Below are 20720 nucleotides of genomic sequence, written 5' to 3'. Positions count from 1 at the left end.
CTATGTACTCATGTATTCATTGTATTAAGCGGGCCTCTGTTGACATTCTATAATATTAGTTTTGTAATGTGTAAGACTGTTTTTCCACCAGACCTGGATGAGATAGGTCAAAGGTATCCATTTCTAAAGCTACCGTATAAAAACAGGATCCTAGATGTTAGATAGATTTGTTAGCTATGAAATATGGCATGTTTTTGGTAGAAAAGCAGTCTAACGGTAGAAGGATCGTACGTTCAGGAACAGCAGCAGGGCTACTACGAAACTCGAAACTCGAAGTTCGTATCGTGCGGTCCCTCTGACACTACTATACTATTTAATACGAGAGCGAGAGAGACGGTACGATACGAACTTCGAGTCTCGAGTTTCGTCGTAGCCTTGAAGGGCTACTACGAAATTCGAAACTCGAAGTTCGTGTCGTTCGGTCCCTCTGACACTTGTACTATTTAATACGAGAGCGAGAGGGACGATACGACACGAACTTCGAGTTTCGAGTTTCGTAGTAGCCCTGCAGAAATTGGCGGCGCCGGGCGTGACGGACGAGCGAGAGCCGCCTTCGCCGGTACTAGTGTTCCAATTAACTGCCGACCGCCAACATGTGTGCCGCCAATATGCGTTTGCGGGTAAAATTGCAATGTAACATAACAAATGATGAGGCCTTGACACCTGGCGATATATTTGTACTTAGGCACCTAAGTACTGCTTAAAATTCAGTATCTTAAAGTAAAATGTACATATCAAGAAAATACTCATCATTATTCAAATCTTTATTTATGTTCAAAACTTTTATCGAAACAGCAATTTAACCTAACAAAATTTGTTCGCCACGACCTGCAGCGCGTAACGGTTATTGCAATTATTATTGCAACAATATATTCAGCTTAACTCAACTGCTCGATTCGCCTTAATACTTGTATGAGTTTACAATTCTAATAATCAGCCCTAAACTTCTTACTTAAATGAGAATGTTGAAACCACAATGAATAATCCTGCATTGAGAAGAGAGGTTTACTATTATGGAGGTAAAACTATCAGAAATTCAAGAGCGCCGTGATCGAGTCCTTTGCGCTCGAGTTCACAACTGGCTGATGATACGAACGTACTCATAAGCTGAGGCCCGAGTCGCTAGCGCCGCCACAGCGTCCCCGTAGCCCGCTGCCAGCCTCGGCACAACTCGCGTTATGAAATGGGAATTAAATTGTCTGTGAAGAATACAACAGGATTACGGCTTATTCCTGGTCATGTACTTAACGACCATTCATTCTTATAAAGCCTGCATTGCTCCTTTGGTTACTGGCTCCCAACCGAAGTCCGAGTTAAACCCGCAATATGTTTGCGCAGTTTACAAAACTCTGTTCGCGTTCGTAGCCGGGTGGAGTTTAGTACCGGGGTATCCGCTGCACTGCAGCTAGGGCTTGGCATGCTGCTCCGAGTTTGTATATCGTAAACACTCGCTGGATTAAGGCAAGCACAGCCAGTTGGAGATTTGGTCTTATTATTTGCAAAATTACTTAGCATACCAATAGCTATCCCTATAAATATTTATTCAGACCATCATTTTTTCTTTTTAACGAAAAAATCAAACTCATTAAAGAAATATGAAGCTGGTTTTGACTTTATGTAGAAAGTGTTAGGTTTTTTAGGTTCCGTTTTTAAATTGGTTGCGGTATGTATGTCATCGAAATAGTAACTGTTAACCTTATTAACTTTATTACGATTGAATCTTATGTGAACGGGTCTGGTTTTCAGTGGAGGTGAACTTATACTTTTAGTGTATGGGGTTAAAGGATTTTCAGTTGGTGTAATGGTCGAAATTAAGCGAAGTTTATCGCGCGGTATATTAAAAAATATATCATCATTGAGTTTGTGATCTTTGAATAATTCATTAATTTTTGTGAAATTTGATCGGATTATGTTTGCTTTAGCATTATTATTGATTGGCTTATTCCATCTAGAATGACGGCTTAAAACACCTTTTTTATCAAGAACCTTTGTTGTATCTTTATTAAAGGGAGTGTCTATTATAATTTCATTTGTAAGTTTTTTTGGAACTTCGGTTGGCTTGCTTCTGTCTCGTGGCAGCAGACTGACATTAAGACTGCCTTTAGACGGCTTAAAATTATTTTGCTTGAATTGCCTATTTTGTACATTTTTTTGAACTTTATTCATAGTACTAATAACATTCTCCAGTTCTTGTAATGTTAATATTGGTTGTGATGACGCTGCTACTTCTACTTTACTTTCAAGATCAAATAATTGTTCGTTGCTGATTCTCAAATCTTCATATTTTGAGAAATGACCTAAATCTTTTCTCAATGGGGACCGTACAAATCTTTCCCAATAAGAACGCGGCGCGAAACTATTCTCACCAAGGAATGGTTCTGTTTTACGGTCGGTCCGAGCAATATCTATGTCGACTTCACTTACGACATCAGGATGTATATCTCTTATGAGTGTAGCAATTTGCTTTCCTAGATTGGAGTAATAGTTGTCGTCAGGCTTGGAACAGTCATTGAGTCTGCGCCTCGTTGGAAGTTCGGCTTGCAGACGACCGGGCGTAAGGGGTGGTCTATTTAAATTTCGATACATTACTGGAGCTTTAGAGTCTTTGAATGAACCGGGTCTTTTGGGGGTAAATGAAGCCGTTGGCAATGACTTTGTCTGGTTGCCATCGACCCTATGAATAAGCTGTGTCAAATATTTGAAATCGACATCGTCGTCGAAAGGCTGTAGATTTTCTTTTTCCTGATCACGTATTTCTTCTTCGATTGGTTGTTGGAAGAAATTATCAGCGGTGAAGATTGATGGGTCTTGATTTGCATCAATAAAGTGATTCTTACTCTTTGTTTTTCCTGGTCTTACACCTACTGTCCCCATTCTCTTAATTATTTGCTTTTTGTTTCTGTCCTTTAGACGTTGTAGCTGCGACAAAGAACAAAAATGATTTTTTATTTTAGATTTACTTGTTTAGTTTATAGATTTACCGACGAATTGTACCTACTATAGTTTAAAGAAAGAAACTAATGAACACTTACAAGTTTTTTCCTGCCTTGGCTTCGTAATTGCTTTCTCATTGCTCTGCAAAACAAAAAAACGAATCATATAATATCTTCTGTTGTAGGTACTAGAATTAGAATTATATAACAGAAATAAGGGAAGTACGTCCAAAATGACAGCGTGTTTTGATTTTGGATCATATTTCTTCACCTAATGTAAAAATAATAAATGTTATTGATTTATAATCAACTTCAGTTCATTGGCTATCAGTAATATAGGCTTTCAATTAGGTAGGAACAATATTAAAACCAATATTATGAAGAATGGTAACGAATCCAAAAAACCATGTTGTCCGTATAGTATGGACAAAATGACACACAAAGTAAGGATATAATGACATACTAAAATTTCAAGAATATTGTTGGCAAACGAGCATTGACTGGGCTGAGAACAGGAAAAAAGACGTTGCAACAAATGCAAATTTTTGTTGTTTTTTTCGAATATTTAGTATTTTATTTCTCATTTCATTCCATATAATTTCTATAATATTTTTTTATGGATTCTTGGCTCCGAGGCAGACGATTAGTTTCTATCGCGGTTCCGTGACAACCCACCGAGATAAATGATAGACTTTGATTAACAGAAAGTCTATGAACAATCGTCCACCATGTCATTTTGTCCAGTGTGTAGGTATGTCGTTTTGCCCAAATATAAACAAAAAACATCAAAAAATCATATTTTTCTAAAACAGCTGATAAACGAATAAAAGTTAATATCAATTACTAGATCATATCATAGTTCATTAATTTTAATAAAAATGATTACAATTATCTAAACATAATTCACCAACAAACAGATGAAACAAGTGTATATTTTAAACTTTTGTGGGCATGAAACATGTCCAAACTCTTTACTCCGGCTCGATTGTACCAGTTGGGCTCAGCGTTTCACAGAGTTGTGAATATGGCCACCGTGACGTGTTGCAGTGTCGGAGACTTCGCTACAGCCCGCCAATTTCAAAATAAGCCCACTATGTCATTTTGTACATATGTCATTTTGTACGTATTACTCGGGCGCTTTATGATTTTACTACACACACACACACACAAACATCACGCCTGTATTCCCAAATGGGGTAGGCAGAGCACACGAAACGTTACCGCTTCGGAGCCACTTTTAGCAATTTTAGGTTAAGTTTGGCAAAAACGGTACAATAGTGACAGGTTGCTAGCCTGTCGCCTACGGTATACTTTAACCTATATCCTTTGTCGCCTCTTTCGACATCCACGGAAGAAATGGAGAGGTTTAATTATAACCCGACGCCACACGGGGACACAACATGATTTTACAACTTATTCACAAATATGTAAATGTATATTTAAACAAATTATAAGCAAGTTGAATATACGGGCCTACAGCAATTTTGTTTAACTCATATACATAGGAGTACTACAAATGGATGTAGTATAAAACAGATACACAAAGAAGATAGGTATATTAAGAACTAGCTTTGTAAAAATAATATATTATTGTAATTGGCAAGGCAAAACATAAAAAAACAATAATAAACTCATACAATTCCGTGGTTCCTTCCACTGACGCCGTAGCGTCTCCAGATGTCGAAGGATTATTCGTATCATCCACTGATGAGGTCGTCTTTGAATCTTCTTCCGTCGTGATTTCTACAGTTGTTTTTTCTGTTTTTGTTGTTGTTTCTGGCCCTTGTGTCGTCGGAGTGCTTTCATTTCCAGTGGAGTTATTTGTTTCTGTCAATAGAGATAATAAGTAACATCAATTCAAATTAATAAATCAAGTTTGAGACAACAAAAAATACGTAATAATTAGAACCTGGTGGTATTATGAATGGTTGTATCGGTGGTACTGGAATCATCGGATACATAGGCATGGGTGGAACTGGTAGTCCAATGGGTGGATAAAATGGTGTCTCAACGTTTGGTAAAAATATGAAGGACGGCAGCGGCGGCTTGGGTTGTTTGCTGTAGACAACTATTTTCCGGTGCCCGTGGTCTTTGTTAGGATCCCGGTCGTGACCACGCCCATCGCCCATGTCGTCCTCCCAGCTCTCCCAGGTGCCAGAACTATCGCGGGAGTCAGATCGCGAGTCCGAACTCGAAGAATCAAACATGCTATCATCTTCCGATATTCGCAACAGCTTTCTTCTCAGACCGCGTTTCGTCGATTTCTTAAAATTCTTTTTCTTGTTATTCTTATTACGCGTTCGTTTTGTAGATCCACCGCTCCTTCGGGTCCCTTGTAAAAGTTCGTCATCGTCCGTTTTATTGATGACTTGGTTCTCTATTGTTTTAAAAAACTGATTGTATAGCCAGTCGCTGAGGTCGCCCGTGTCTTTGGCTATTTCGTCGACGTGGGCCTCCAGCGCGTGCGCAGTGGTCGGCGGCGGCTCAGTCGGCGTGTCGCTATTACCCGATGGAGGAGTTGCTACTACATAATGCCTTCTAAAATCTTGCGTTAATTTAATGCTGAAAATAAGAAATAAACAAATGAAAACGTGCGTGTAACATCAACGTTTACCTGTACTGGTAAGCGTTATGTTGAAGTCTTACTTCGGCTCGCAAATTTTGGTATCAGTATCGAAATAGTATCCCGGAAAGCAGTGGCAGCCGACCACGCAACCCGGGAATCCTTCGATGCAGTACTCGAAATTCCCGTGAGGACCACACTCTAGAAAAATAGTGAATATTATGTTAATAAATATCACAGCAGACACCAATTGACCTAGTCCCAAAGTAAATAAAGCTGTTATATATGTTGTGTAATGGGGACTAGGCTACGGATGAACATAGGTATGTTCTAGGTCTAGCCTAGGTCAATTGGTGTCTCTTGTAATTGGTGTATAAGTATACAAGGTGAAATATTTAACGTGCATCAAAAAAGTCTGAAATTTTTTCGGTTTCCATACATTGACTTCGTGATTTAATTTGACAATGTACGGAAACCACAAATTTTTCACACTATTTCAAAAATAATAATATATAATGCATTATATTGTCCAGCATTAACTGAGCATGAAATACTAATAACATATTAATTAAAACGTATAATTATTTTACCGTATCTTCCCTTAGCATTGCAGTTAGTAAAAAAGAGAACTATTATAAAAACAAACATTTGAACACTTTAATTTTTATAACTCCAAACGTAGATATCATAATGAATTGATAATTCACTTTTTTTGTAATCAACTACTTTTCATGGGATTGTACATTTTATACAAAAAATATGGTTTTTAGTTTAGTAACTTGACTAGCGTGCATGACATCCCATCATTATATGCCATGAAAACTACTGAATCAAATTTCTAAAATAAAAAGAAAGAAAATAGAGATTTATCGAAGGATGTGATACAATGGTCATTTTCACCAGCTTCTTATTGGACCGGCACAATAAGCTCATTGAAATGATAAAAGTGCCGGACAAGCGACATTTCATTGAGACAACCTAAGTGGATAATATCTTTGACACTGTTTTTTGCTTAATTATGACAGAATAGGAGTCTTTACATGATACGGGATCCTTTCGATTGCCATCATTTTATAAGTCATTCATAATGTAATTTTTGTCATAATTATTGTTAGTCATAATTTTTTTCCCGCACAAACCATACATTTTTCATAAATTTTTAAATGGTCACCTGTAGAACTCATTAGGTTAGGTGCGTTTTATAACAACTCTAAAAAATAAATGGTTTCAGAGAAATAAAGAGTTAAACATTACATTATGACTAGCAATTTTCGTCCAGTCGTTATAGACCCATATGATACACTATTAACTTATCGAACTACTAGGTGATAGATATTGTAAGTCTAATCCTCAGGTCATCATTATGGAATATTTTCGTTTAATTATCAGCTGCTTTAAAACCCATTAAACCACTAGGCTCTTGTAAAATATTATACTTGTAGTATTTATGGCTGGGGATTTCCGGGGTATATAGAAATAAAGTTGATACGTCAATTATTATTTGTTATATTTACTTATTTGTCTTGGCGTGACAAGAAAAACAACATTTTGGGTGGGGAAATTCGACAAACTTTGACAGAGTGCTTAAAATCCAGAAGTGACCTCTGCGCATAATGGCAGGATTAAGGCCTAGGGTCTCTTGCCACCAATTTAAGAAATTTAGTTATTTGTTATGCAAGGCTGGAAAGTAACTGTTTGGCAATCCTGAGCGTAGTCGAGGGTTTCAAAGGCACGAGATGCTAAACAATTTTACAGCCGAGCGAAACACACAATTTATCACCTCACGACGGCGAGAAAAATAGGTAGATGGAAGAAAATAAATTGAACACTTATAAATCAGTTTCAGGTTATGCTAGCTAGCTTATGCAAGTGAAGTTTAAGTAAGTAAGCCAGTACTTTTTACATTTAATTATGCAAATAGCTAAATCTACTTATAGTTAAAATAATTATTACCTACTAGAATTGGTAATATTGACAGTGTGAACTTTATTCCCACCGGTAGGTGCGTTCTGAATTTGAACACAATTATCTATCTATCTACCTATTTGTCGTTATTTTTTGTGAATGAAGACGAAAATTTTATGAAATAGAACAAAACGCAAATAAATATTATCTATTTTTTTTTTGTATGAATAAATAAAAACAATAATAACAAGAATGAAAACACTAACGCATTTATATTAATGAAATAATTTATGACAAATCAACCACGTTTCAGAAAGTGTCATTGTGCTTTTTTTTCGGGTGCGTTTCCGAATCTCTTTTCATTCATCATTTGATATTTAGATTTTCTTCTAGTTTGTTCTGTATTTTTTTTGTAATTATAAACGCATTTAGAATAATTTCAGAAAACTGAAATGAGCTTTATGATTACTAAATAAATGTTTAGTAATAAGAATAAAATAACAAATTAATTAACAGTTTTAAATATCACTTCAACAATGTCGTCTTTTTGAACACGTCAATATTCAACGCTTACTTCCTTAACCTCGTATCTACCTAAATTGTATACAACAAATCAACACCATCGTACTTAACATAAAGATGATTCTAAAGCAATTTTATGTGGCCAGATACGAGGTTGTAAAAGTAAGCGGTCGATATGTATTTTCAAGGGGGCACCCGTTCACGATAACGTTCGAATTTCAAAAACTCTTTCCAGCCAAGAGGATAAAAAGCGACTTTCCACTCAGATTTCGATAGATAAAGAAAGCTTTGTCGAGCTAGTGAGGTGAAATAGTAGATTGTTGCACCAAGCAGAAAGTTATTTATTACTGCACCGAGTGCCGATTTGGAGCCCGAGCGTCAGCGGGGGGTTTAAAAAGCACGAGGGCAATATAAATTACTTAATGCGAGGTGCATAATCTGCTTTTCTTTCAACTATTACAGGAATAGTAGACGAAAAAAAAACTCATTCTAACCAATTAATAGGAAAGAAATGTCACTAGCACTCGATGATTCCATTTTTAGGGTTCCGGAGCCAAAATTAGGGGGTTGCTGAAACGGTTTTTCGATTCAGATATTTGTTTGCAAAATATTCAACTTTAAAGTGCACATTTTCATTAAAATCGAGCGTCCCCCCCCCTCTAAAATCTAAACCGGTGGGTGGAAAAATTAAAAAAAATTAAAGGAAAACTATAACGGCTAAGTTTGCTTGAGAATTATTAGTAAGTAGTTAAGGTGTAAATAGCAGCCTAAGGTAGAAAATATACCTAAACTTGGAAGATTCCGTATAAAATACGAACTCCTTAGAAAAATATTACTTATTTTTTTCGTAATGGCTACGGAACCCTATTTTGGGCGTGTCCGACACGCTTTTGGCCGGTTTTTATTTCTGCTCTAGAGCAGAAAAGTCCCGCTGTGTGCTGGGTATTTAGTGCGGTTATGATGAAATTAAAGCATAGTTGGAAGAAAAATAATTTTCTACCATTCTGAAGTCGGTACCTGAGCACGAGCCAGCAGGAGTGATTGAAGCCTTTTTTGTAGTCGGTTCAATTTTTTGTTCTTTTTTTTTGTTTTATGTACCTCGTTCTGTACTCTAATTTTTGTTCTGTTGACATTTTTAGGGTTCCGGAGCCAAAATGGCAAAAACGGAACCCTTATAGTTTCGCCATTTCTGTCTGTCTGTCCGTCCGCGGCTTTGCTCAGGGACTATCAATGCTAGAAAGCTGTAATTTTGCACGGATATTTATGTAAACTATGGCGACATAATGGTACAATATAAATATCAAAAAAAAGTGTACCTCCCATAGACGTAAAGTGGGGGTGATTTTTTTTTCTCATCCAACCCTATAGTGGGGGGTATCGTTGGATAGGTATTTTAAAACAATTAGGGAATTGCTACGACAATTTTTTGATTCAGTGATTTGTTTGCGAAATATTCAACTTTAAAGTGAAAAATTTCATTAAAGTCGAGCGTCCCCCTCCTCTAAAATCTAAACCGGCGGGTAGAAAATTAAAAAAAAAACAGGATGGTAGTATGTGTAATATCAAACTTAGAAGGAAAACTATAACGGTTAAGTTTGCTTGAAAATTATTAGTAGTAGTAGAAATCCTTAGAAAATATTACTTATTTTTTTCGCAATGGCTACGGAAGCCTATTTTGGGTGTGGCCAGTTTTCACAGTTTTTTGAACACATTTTTAATTAAATTTTTAATTTTATTGCTTTGACATTTTAATTATTTTATTGTTTGTTTAATTGATTGTTCCTATTTCATAAATTTGACATAGATTTATATTCTAGTTTTACCTTACCTATATTATTATTTTTACTTATTTTCTTCCTTAGTTTAGGTTTTTATAAAAGGTTTCAATTAAATGAAAAAAAAATCTTTAATAAGGCTTTAATTAGGATAGTAGGGAAAATGAAAGGCCACATAATAATAATTAACGTTTTTTTTAATAAACAACAAATAATGGTGTAATTAGTTGTTTTCCATTTTGTTAATTTTATCAAATTTAAATCATAATCATAATATCGCGGGACAATTCACACCAATTGACCTAGTCCCAAAGTAAGCTTAGCAAAGCTTGTGTTATGGGTACTAAGCAACGGATAAATATAATTATATAGATAGATACATACTTAAATACATATTAAACACCCAAGACCCGAGAACAAACATTCGTAGTTTTGATACAAATATCTGCCCAGACACGGGAACCGAACCCGGGACCTCAAGCTTCGTAGTTAGGTTCCCTAACCACTAGGCCATCGGGTCGTCTAAAAAGTTTAAAAGGTTTATCCTTCCCGCTGCCAAGTGATGTCCTGTCGTTACTTGCTAAGTAGTTGAGATGCTCTGCTTACACATCGTCTCCAATATCTGGTATGCCTTTTAAGCCTCTGCAAATAAATATTTTAAAATGGGTTATGACTGTTTTTTCGAAAATGTCAGTAAATATTGAAAATAATGCCTGTTTTTTCGAAAATATAAGTAAATATTAAAAATCAGTTGAAGCTGCAAAACAAACTGCTCTGCCGCCTAGGAACTACGATTTTAAATGAAGCTTGACTCCATTCTTGATGAACTTTTTTTTTTCTTTAAGTAAGTAAGGTATTCTAAGCAAATAAACATTTCTTTCTTTCTTTCTTCTTAATAAATTATAACACTACTGGGCAAAGGCTTTCACATCTTTCAGCCACTCGACCCTCTCGAGAAAATTAATTGCTTTAAAAAAAATGCCATTACTTGGTGCAGTCTTCAGGCAGTACACACTTGTGTGTACGGTCGTCCCGTACGTAAGGGTGTATGCAGATGCAGCCAGGCTCGCAGAAGGGGTAGCAGGGGCGCAGGCGCTCGCGCGGGTTGTCACACGTCACGGCCGCGCAGCCCGAGAAACATGCTTCGTATCTGTGTGACATTTCAAGTTTTTTTTAGTCGGTAGAGACGTAGCCTATGGCAATTTTCCCGGTGTTTGCATCGGGGTTGATCTGGAACAGTATCATTCTGTAGAGTAGGATGAGCTGTTTAGGTGGCAAAAGAGGTGGCAACAATAATAATGTGCTTTAAAAAAACATTACCTAGAAGTAAGTTTATTAAAGAATTGTATTGTAGTTTCCACTATTTCTGACTTTAATGGTGATTTTCCACCGGCGAGGCGAGACGAGAATTAAAATTTGTATGCATTCTCGCGTGCCCGCCGCGAGCCGCCGCGAGCGCCGCCATACAAATTTCAATTCTCGTCTCGCCTCGTCTCGTCTCGCCTCGCCGGTGGAAAATCACCTTCAATCTTATTAAACTAAATATTCCTCTGATCCACTCAAAGGTACTGTAAAGTTGCTAATAGGGATAACTTTGCCTTAGTAATTTATTTTGACGGTTGTCAATTGTGTTTTTTATATGTACATATCGTCACTACTTTGAAAAAATCTCGTATCCAAAGCAATATGTCAACAAAATAGAACCTTGATGTAATGTCTAAAGTTCACTTAGAAAAATTATCTATTTTTGAGCTACGAGTTTTTTTAAAAGTAGTGACGATATATATTTATATTCATAAGGTAAACGTCCGAGTGCTCGACACGCTAATGCCCAATAGACGACACCCTGCTGTCGTCTCTTTTGCTAATGACATAAGATTAAAGATGCAACTATTGGGACAATCACAAGCACACGTACGTTTACCTTACATATATTAGTACCTGCATGTGCACAGTAAAATGTTGAGTGAAAAATAATAAGCTTTCTCATTTTAGAAATACATAGAAGTCATTCATCTACTGTTAATAGAATAATAGCATAAGTAGCTACCTCTCATGTGGCCTATCACAGTTCATTGACATTTTCTTCTCGCTCTCTTTTTCTCTAAAACAAAAAACAGAAATAAATAATAATTTTGATAAGGCTTGATAATTTTCATGACAATTAGATTATTTTTTTATTGTGTTTCACGTTCTTAAATAACACACAAGCAAACAAATACAACGTTACTACAAGCAAAATTAAATATTTACGAGTAAGGCGAAGACTGTCCCATCTCAGCACTCTTCATAGCCATATTAGCCATCTTATCCACGCCGTCGTAATGTCGCTGCCCTCTGTAAGGGGTCGGCAGGTCAGGACTTCTCCTGTCCATGTCATCTGGATACCTAACACTCTCAAAATCTCCTCTTCTTCTAGTGTTGTCATCCCATTCCTTTCCTTGCTCAATGGATTTGAGATTGAGAAGGGCTTTTTTCCTCCAGTTCCTTCTGTCGCTCTCGAGTGCGTGTCGTTTGCCGTCCACATCCTCGTAATCGTAGTTGTTCGATCTCATTGCTAGAGCAACAATGTCATCTGCAACATCAGAGAGTTATTGGAAGCTATCAAGAAAGTCTATTTGCAACACGGGACACTCTCTTCATCATCATCATTATATCAGCCTAAGACGTCCACAAAATTAGGTTTAAGTTGCTTTAAGAAACCAAATAAGTACCTACTTAGTCGACTGACCGCCTAAAATGAAGCCTAAAAAGGCATAGAAAATTAACGCCGTACTCGCATACCCATAACTAGGTATCGCCATACAAAATCTATGGAAGAATAGTGGAGGCGTCATCATCCCATTACGGACACCACGCGACCCTCAACCGATTTGACCCAGTTGTCCCTATTAAGTAATTTATAATGTTTACATTACTTACATAATAAAAGAGCCAACAATAGTAAGTTCCGCATCGTTCCGCTATTGTTCTATTGGTGCGTTACTGCCATGCCGGCGGCCAGTCGGCGACTAAGCGCGACATCACCGCGCGTTGTTGAAAAAACCAAAGATTTTACGACCAAGTACTTGCGGATGTGAGTTTAGTTCGTTTTTGATTATGGAAATTGTAGGGAAATAGAGCAATTGGTTTTATCTTCCACAAATGGAGTTTTTCAAACCACTGTTTTCACTAAATGAAAAATTCTGTTTAAAGCCGTTTTAGTTTCTATCTTGAAGAAATGTAAAGCTGGGTATAAATACTCTACAAGAATGAACTACTTACATCGAAAAAAAAATACAAAAATATCCTAGTTTTGTTTAAAGGTTTCCTAGTCCACTAATAGCCTTATATTTATAAAATGATAAAGTATACAGGGTGCTTATCCCATACACCTAGCCTGCACCTATTCCTTATTTAAAAACGCAATGAACTAGTTGTAGTTAGAAAAATACCGAGTATCCATGCCGTTACTTTAATAAAGGTTTAGACAGACAGGTGTTGACGTCTTCTCAGTTTATATGGAACGCGCCATCGTTGCGTCGATTGGACTCTACGTAGCGCCCGCAGCATGACTAAGAGTTATGACGGCGGCGTTAGTATGTTGTATGCAAGTATGCTGATGGCTAATTATTTTTTAGGTAAATAATTATCATTGTGCAGGAATCATCCCTTATAAGGCATTCTATATAATTATATGTTCAGGATTTTGGAACGAAATGAATGAAGAACAAAATGTTTTTAGATAAAAACCATAACTTCTTATTTTATTAAAAAATATTAATACATTACATTAACAAATTAGAAAAGTATTTAAAAATGTATCTGTAAAAAAATCAACTAATAACGATTTTAAAGGAATTGGAGAATATGACTCTGCATTACATATAAATGTTGTGTTCTATCAAAGTTGGTCGTTGTATATGATAGGTTTCTCAGTTTATTTGATATTAGACCCTCGTAAATTTTCGGTGCTGAATCATGCTGACATTCTCTTCGCAGGCGTTCTGTACCCGTCATTTTGCAGGATCTTTCTCGGTTGCAGCGCCTTGATTGGTGGAGGCGCTATCACTATGTTAAAGTAGTTCCCCATCCTTGAAATCTCAGATGGCCTCTTGAACTCTTCATTCGGCATCGTTTCGCTTTCTCTCAAATCCTTTAGCTCCGATAAGCCCTCATCTCTTTTGCCGTGCATCCGTGGCGGGGCTCTGTTGTTGTATTTAGGAGCAGGAGGTTTCGCTGATCGCTTGCTCGGTACTGGGATCCCCATTTGAGTTCTGTTTAAGAAATATTACTATTTAATCATTTGTGCTTGACCGTATCTAAATAGGCCTACAAGGTTTTTAATGCAATATCATTTTGTTTTCAATCAAATTAAAACAACTAAGCAACCGATTAATTAAACCATATCATGATTGCAAATATTATATCGCTACTGCAATACACATATTGCTAGAAAACTATAGATCAAATTAAAATTTTCACCAATTGAAAAAAATAATTTTCCTGTAGTACTTCTCTATTCGTAATTCAAATTCAGCAAAATTATTCATTATGTTGAAATAGCATTTTCCCAGATGCGACTACAAACATGTAGATTAACTACTTATCAAGAGATAGAGCCACCGAATCGAACGGTATAACCTATAGGTAGTCATTCACGATGACACGTGCCGTGGTTCTCATTACAATGTCATTAATGCCTAATTTTGTCAAAATCACGCGTCTCCGTGGATGGCACTAGGTATACATTCAGATGACAGTACTTTGAATAAAGAAGAAGAATTTAGCCTAACGACCTAAATGGTTTGTGATTCACGGTCTAACATAAGCCAGACCGGTCAAATACATTTGCCCTGCATTACCCTTCCGGTATGAGGCTGATTCCAATGCGACTCAACTAGCAGTTACGTACGGCGAGCAGTCCTGCGGCATGACGCACTGGTGCGTGCGGTCGTCCCGTACGTAGGGTTCCTCGCAGACGCAGCCCGGCTCGCAGTACGGATAGCACGGTCGCAGGTGGTTGCGGGGGTTGTCGCAGGAGACCTCTGCGCAGCCGCCGAAGCATGGCTCGTACACTTCGTTTGGCCAGTAGCATGCTACAAACAAAATTCATCAAACTCTCGAAATATATCGGTGGATATGGCAATATCAGTACTTAATCTATTCAAGTGCAGCGCTATTTGGACAAATAAATAAATTGATTTAGTACTTAAATTGTTTGAGTATTATAAAATGAAAAATTTTGTAATTCTGTAATTTTTGACTGTCGTCACTTCGATGATACCCATTAGTTTTCAGGAGTCACGAGTTAAGTAAATACATACTTACTTTTCACCTTCTTTTACTTGTATTTAATTTAATTTTGTGTCATACTAATCGTTATTTAACGTTTTATTTATGTCTATGACAGTATTACGATAAGAAAAAAAATCATTTTTTTCGGTTGGTAAACCAAAGTTGTGTAGACGCAATAACGTACGATTTTCTTCCTCTATCTTTTACTAGGTACAGACAGACATTATTAGATGTCCAAGAACACTAAATCAAGTTGCGGGCACTAGACTTTCATTGTTCTTTTCCTGGTCGTTTCCGCGGTCCATTACTGCTCCCCCGAGTGCTGCGATAGCCTAGACTTACAGTAATAGTCCTGACTTGGACATTGTGCCTGCAGGAGATAAACTCAACAGTTTGTCAGAGATTTAGCACCCGTAAGTATTGTTTCGGTAAAAAAGGGTAGGAAAATCACCTTTTATGATCTTATCTTCATCTCGACAAGTGGCTGTGCGGAGCAGGGCGACGGCCGCGAAACAAATGAACGTTCTTATCCCTGACGCCATCACACAACCAGTCGATACGGGCGGCTCAGCCAAACTAGAAAAGGTGTTTGCTCTATTTTTTACAAAACTGTGATGGTTTGCGTAGTTTGTTGTGGAAATGAGGCAAAGCCGGTTCACTTGTGAGTTAAATATCCTAAACAAATCAAATATATTATATTGCTGCACATATTTGTACCTGAACCTGAGTGTGTGTATGACATAATTACAATACAAGATTAACGTGGCTCAATAGACATTGCAGGGAAGGGATAACCTAATTAGAGTCCCACTAAACCAGATACCCATAACCGCGATGACCATTTCTATTATTTACCATATTGACGTCCATGAATCTCAATTAATATGATACAGTGATCTCGGCGCGGTTCGCGTCGCGTGAGGAGGGTGTGTTCGGTAAACATGGCGAGAGCCGGGTATAAGCCGTGCCTGATTGAATTATTGCTTGCGTTGTAATTTCGAAGGTGCCGGGTCACGTTTCTCTTATATTATTATGATGATAAATTTCTCCACGATATTTACCTACTAAGCAGGTAACCCTTGCCCGTAATAACTTTATTTTCCGTGGTTTGGCCGTCATTTACGGTGGCAACTAAATAATTTGTCAGTCTATATATATCTGACTTTTTTGGATAAAACGTACAGACAGTGTGCACAAAAAAACATTAGCTTTTCTAATTATTGTTAAGAATGGATTTTCAATCACTCAGTTCAAATAATGTATCGAAGAATTTAAATTTAATAAACAATTCAGAATATAAGAAAATTGCAGTGCCCTGACAGGGTATCATGTACCTACTGGCATGTTTACTTTAAGATCTATAATAATTGTAGGTACGAATGAACATGATCGCAATAAATAAATATGAATATGAGCTATTGGTCTCCTCAGAATAACAACATTTTTATCTTGTTTATTTTTTATTCTACTTTATGATAACGGAGAAGCGGAGTAAAAAAATTGTAGTTCGTTCTCATCAGTGTCTTAAGCATAAAGATTATCAAGAAAAGATTCCTTAAATAAAAAATGGGTTCTGAAACTCATCTACTTATTAATATTTCACAGTTTGGGAGGCAATACTAGATAATAATTTGTAGGATGTAGTGCACTAATGGAAAACAAAATTATACGCAAGCTGTGGATTGCTCGCATAGTAACAAAACAACCCTCATGGGCATTTGATGAAGCACAAGTGATATTTGATGCGATACTGTGATTGATGGAGCACAATTAATTTCCTTCTGCCTTTAATTGTGCTGGGAACGTTTTTAAACAACTAGTTAGGGGACAGGTAGCTTTAGTGGAGCGAGCGCGCGGAATCACGTCTATAAATTGGTTGGTTCGGTACTGGTTACGCGTAAAGAGAACAACAACAGGATATATTATTTCACCGTTTTTATGAAACCGTGTGGCGTTGGGTTAGAATTACACCTCTCCATTGCTTCCGTGGATGTCGTAAGAGGCGACAAAGGATATAGGTTAAGGTATACCGTTGGCGGCAGGCTAGCAACTTGTCGCTATTGTACCTTTTTTGTCAATCTTAAAACCTAAAATTGCTAAAAGTGGCTCCGAAGTGGTAACGTTTCGCCTACTCTGCCTACCCCATTTGAGAATACAGGCGTGATATTTGTTTTTTTGTGTTTCACTGTTCATTCGGCGTCTAGCAGTCTTTAATATTTGCTTTGATTTTTGTATTACGTTGGGACTTAAATATCGCTATCTAACCTTAAAAGTCAAAATTTCTGATTTTTGTGCTTGAGTTTTTATTTTCCAGTTAAGTTTTTTTTTATATACGAGGGAGAAAACGAGCATGCATGTCACGCGATGGGAAGTAATCACCGCCACCCATGGATTCTGTACTACGAAGACTATTTGAGAGTTTTTTACCGCTCCGGAATTGCGCTCCCATGAAGCTGGATTCATTTTTATTTATTTAAATAAGTATACTGTAACTAGATCACATTGTATTATACATTATATACCTATTATATCATATTTCACATTGCACTAAACATATAAATAAACTCTTTCCTGAGTTTAAAAGAAAATCTTGCTCTAATGCTGAATAGGCTATTCATTATGTTACAATATTTTTCATCTATTTACATAAATTACCCAACCCGTAGTACATTCAGGCAAGAAGTAGGCACCTCAAACAAAAGTGTTAATAAAAAGTATTTTAACGGTCTCAACTTAAACAATACTTTGCTTTAACGGTCTGACTGAATGAATATTTATACGAGAGCAGGCGCTGCGTCTAAGGCTTATTGTTAACAAGTCGTTTTATGTAGCCGGCAAGGAATTGAGGCGTGCACATAAACGCCCGCGTCGGATCCACCTGCGAAAAATAGCTTTCCCGATAAAATATGATTGCGTGCGATCTTTTTTATTACTTACCCCGTTTCTCCCGGGACGCCCCGAGGTTCGAGAAACATTTGGATTTGTAAATAAGGCCAAACAACATCAGATATTCCGAATTTCAGCTGAAGAAAATATGGTTAGGTTTGATTAAGATATCAATTTACCTTGCGGATTTTTGATTACAAAATTAGAAGTCTGATCCTGAGTATACAATTTCCGGGGTTAGTGGCTCAATACCTCTTGAATTATTTTCATATACTAATCACGTCCGATACAAATTACAAATAAAGCTATCTGTTGACCCCTTGAAAAGAGACTACCTTTTCCCATGCTAAAACGGACAACTCTTTAGAGAATTCGAGCTCTATCTATCCAAGATAGGTTTGGTATTTGTGTGTTGAGTGCAACAAAGCAAAAACTGTTCTGGGAGTACCTCGAAGTCGGTCTCTGGGGTCCTGAGGCCTAACACATTCGCTGGCGAGTCTTCAAGATTACTGTCAGCAAACACAATGAGCCTACGTGCTCTGAAATACAGATGCTCGGTAATATGACCTAGTCTACTCCGACAGCGGTTCCCGATTTGGTTTTAAATAGTGCCATCGCTTGATTGTTCCAAAGTCCAATTATAATACTTTTATGTAAGTGTTTTTTTAAGCTTTTGATGTAATAAATACTGGTTAAGTTCTGTTTGCTGCTTTTAGGGTTGGGACATCGAATTTGAATAAAGTGATAATATGGGGAGCAAACAGGTCGTTGTTAAAGATATGTGTGGGTGGACAACCTCGTTTAACCTTTCATATCTGGCACTGACGAATTTCTCTCGCCATGTATCATGTGATATGAGAAAATGTCTAATCCTTCCACAAGAAATATTAACTCGGAGACGGGAGCTTTGCATAAAATTATTTGTGAATTGCTAGGTATATACAGAACTCAAAATCTACTCTTAGGGCTTTGTAAAATCTTCAGACACATATGTAGTCATTAAAATTGATATCGTTGGTTATCGCAGTGTCTTGCACTGTTTTCGTCCTCTCTATTATAACATCGCTTTGAGCGTTAATTGCAGGTAAACTACACGAGCATGGCATTGCCTCCAATTCACATATATGATATTACACATATATAATATTATGTATGATTTGGTTAGCGCACAAAACAGTGCAATACACGTGCCTCGTTACTTCAAAGGATACAGTTAACTTGTCGTATTAATTCTATGAGAATGGAGTTTGAATGTCTTGGAGTATTCTGCCGTTGTTACAAATCGTACGTGAAAGTTTTATCTCAGTAAGTAATTATGAGCTTTAAATTATGGTTGTTCGTTGTGCTGCGGTTTTGAATAGGTAGGTACGAATGTGTGTTTCAACTGGATGTGTTTAAAGCGACGCCGTGAAGGCTATTGCGTTTATATTTTTTTTATGGTGGTTAGTGTAAGTACCTGAGTATTAAATAGGTACACATAATGCCTTGGTTATAAAAAATATATTTGAGGACTTTAAACTCAAGTTTTTTAACGATATATTAATCAAAACTTTCATGTGAACTTGCGGTATCAGTTTTCAAATTATAATCAATATTACTCAAAATTCTGTGTCACGTCAATGTCTCTATTTTACCGTTTTGCCAAACTTAAAACCTAAAATGCTAAAAGTGGCTCCGAAGCCGTAACGTTTCGTGTGCTCTGCCTAGGTACCCCATTTGGGAATATAGGCGTGATGTTTGTGTGTCAATGTCACTCGTTATGTTTGTGAATTTTACAATATGGCCTTCAACAATGACTGTAAAGTTTTATAACTATTTTGTTATAAAACGTTTCTGTCAGTGAATTGAGTCGTCTGTCGAAGTTAACGGAAACCCCTTACCTACCCGTAATAAGGAATTGTCTACTCATTAACTAAGTAACATAGCAATAGAACGTGCGTACATACAAGTAAATTTATCTGGCTCGGCTGTGTAATTGAAAGGCGCGGTTTGGGCCGATAACAATGGAACGCGTCGAGTTTGTCGCGTATAAATTAGGGAATTATATTAATCCGCGGATAACGTGCCTGCGACGCCCTAACGACTCATGGTGCCGATAGAAGCTGACTTTCAACCGCCGTCCGCGGGTGATGTTGCTAGCTTGAGAGCAGAACATGTTTCCTACCCCGTTGGGTGCGCCATGCTTCTAATTTTGTGAACTTGCTGCAACCCTTGCAGAATAATGACGACGAATTTTTGTATGTAAACTCTTTATTCTACAAAATAAGTAACAAACACAATTAACAGATATTGAGATATATGTACAAAGGCGAACTTATCCCTTTAAGGGATCTCTACCAGTCAACCTTTGAGTGGATGGAGAGGAGCATTAGACAGACAAAAAGTATAAAACTTTTTTTTTTCATGTTGATGCCATGCAAGAGTAAATACCAAAAGTTTTGGCGATGATTATTATTACACTTAATACCAAGTTAATTCTGAACAAATACCTGTTGAAAAGTAGAGCATTCCTAGAAACATTAAATAGGTTGGACAAGTGCTGACATCAAAGGTCAGAAGTCAGCAATCCTACTTTAATATGAAAAGTATTCGATGGAATCTGTGCGTTATTACGACGAGCTCGTGAAAAATGATGCGAGCATTTTTTCATGCCCATTAGCGGCGGAGGAAAATATTTAATTTAATTTCGTGGAACGCGACGGGCAGTACAATCAATTTGCGAGACGATTATGCGAGGAAAATTAACGCAAGATAACAGGGAATTAGCGACGCACCTGGGGAAGGATTACGCGCTCCAGATAAGTGAATATATTGCAGCAATTACGGCCGAAAAGTGTTAGGAATAACGGAAAACCACTC

At 37.1% G+C, this 20720-nt stretch overlaps 3 protein-coding genes across 3 annotated transcripts; all 3 read right to left on the bottom strand.

Moving 5' to 3' along the window:
• Window positions 1-749: 749 nt before the first annotated feature.
• Window positions 750-6728, bottom strand: LOC141440745 (uncharacterized). Its single transcript, XM_074105291.1, has 6 exons — window positions 6087-6728; window positions 5580-5697; window positions 4843-5495; window positions 4571-4760; window positions 3033-3075; window positions 750-2919 (listed from the first exon to the last, which is right to left on the bottom strand). Exons 1-6 carry the CDS (start codon window positions 6142-6144, stop codon window positions 1552-1554), a joined length of 2430 nt encoding a protein of 809 aa, XP_073961392.1. The 5' UTR covers window positions 6145-6728; the 3' UTR covers window positions 750-1551.
• Window positions 6729-9874: 3146 nt separating this feature from the next.
• LOC141440942 (uncharacterized) lies at window positions 9875-12745 on the bottom strand. Its single transcript, XM_074105537.1, has 5 exons — window positions 12621-12745; window positions 11952-12273; window positions 11749-11802; window positions 10687-10848; window positions 9875-10340 (listed from the first exon to the last, which is right to left on the bottom strand). The coding sequence occupies exons 1-5, from the start codon at window positions 12652-12654 to the stop codon at window positions 10301-10303; spliced, it is 612 nt and encodes a 203-aa protein (XP_073961638.1). The 5' UTR covers window positions 12655-12745; the 3' UTR covers window positions 9875-10300.
• Window positions 12746-13422: 677 nt separating this feature from the next.
• On the bottom strand, window positions 13423-15548 carry LOC141440987 (uncharacterized). The gene is made up of 3 exons (XM_074105587.1): window positions 15427-15548; window positions 14593-14776; window positions 13423-13954 (listed from the first exon to the last, which is right to left on the bottom strand). Exons 1-3 carry the CDS (start codon window positions 15515-15517, stop codon window positions 13657-13659), a joined length of 573 nt encoding a protein of 190 aa, XP_073961688.1. The 5' UTR covers window positions 15518-15548; the 3' UTR covers window positions 13423-13656.
• Between the last annotated feature and the right edge of the window lie 5172 nt (window positions 15549-20720).

The sequence above is a fragment of the Choristoneura fumiferana genome, chromosome 23 (genome assembly GCF_025370935.1).
Source record: "Choristoneura fumiferana chromosome 23, NRCan_CFum_1, whole genome shotgun sequence".
In the NCBI taxonomy this organism is placed as follows: domain Eukaryota; kingdom Metazoa; phylum Arthropoda; class Insecta; order Lepidoptera; family Tortricidae; genus Choristoneura; species Choristoneura fumiferana.
The sequence above is the reverse complement of the archived record's forward strand: the minus strand, read 5'-3'. Positions and strand labels throughout refer to the sequence as shown.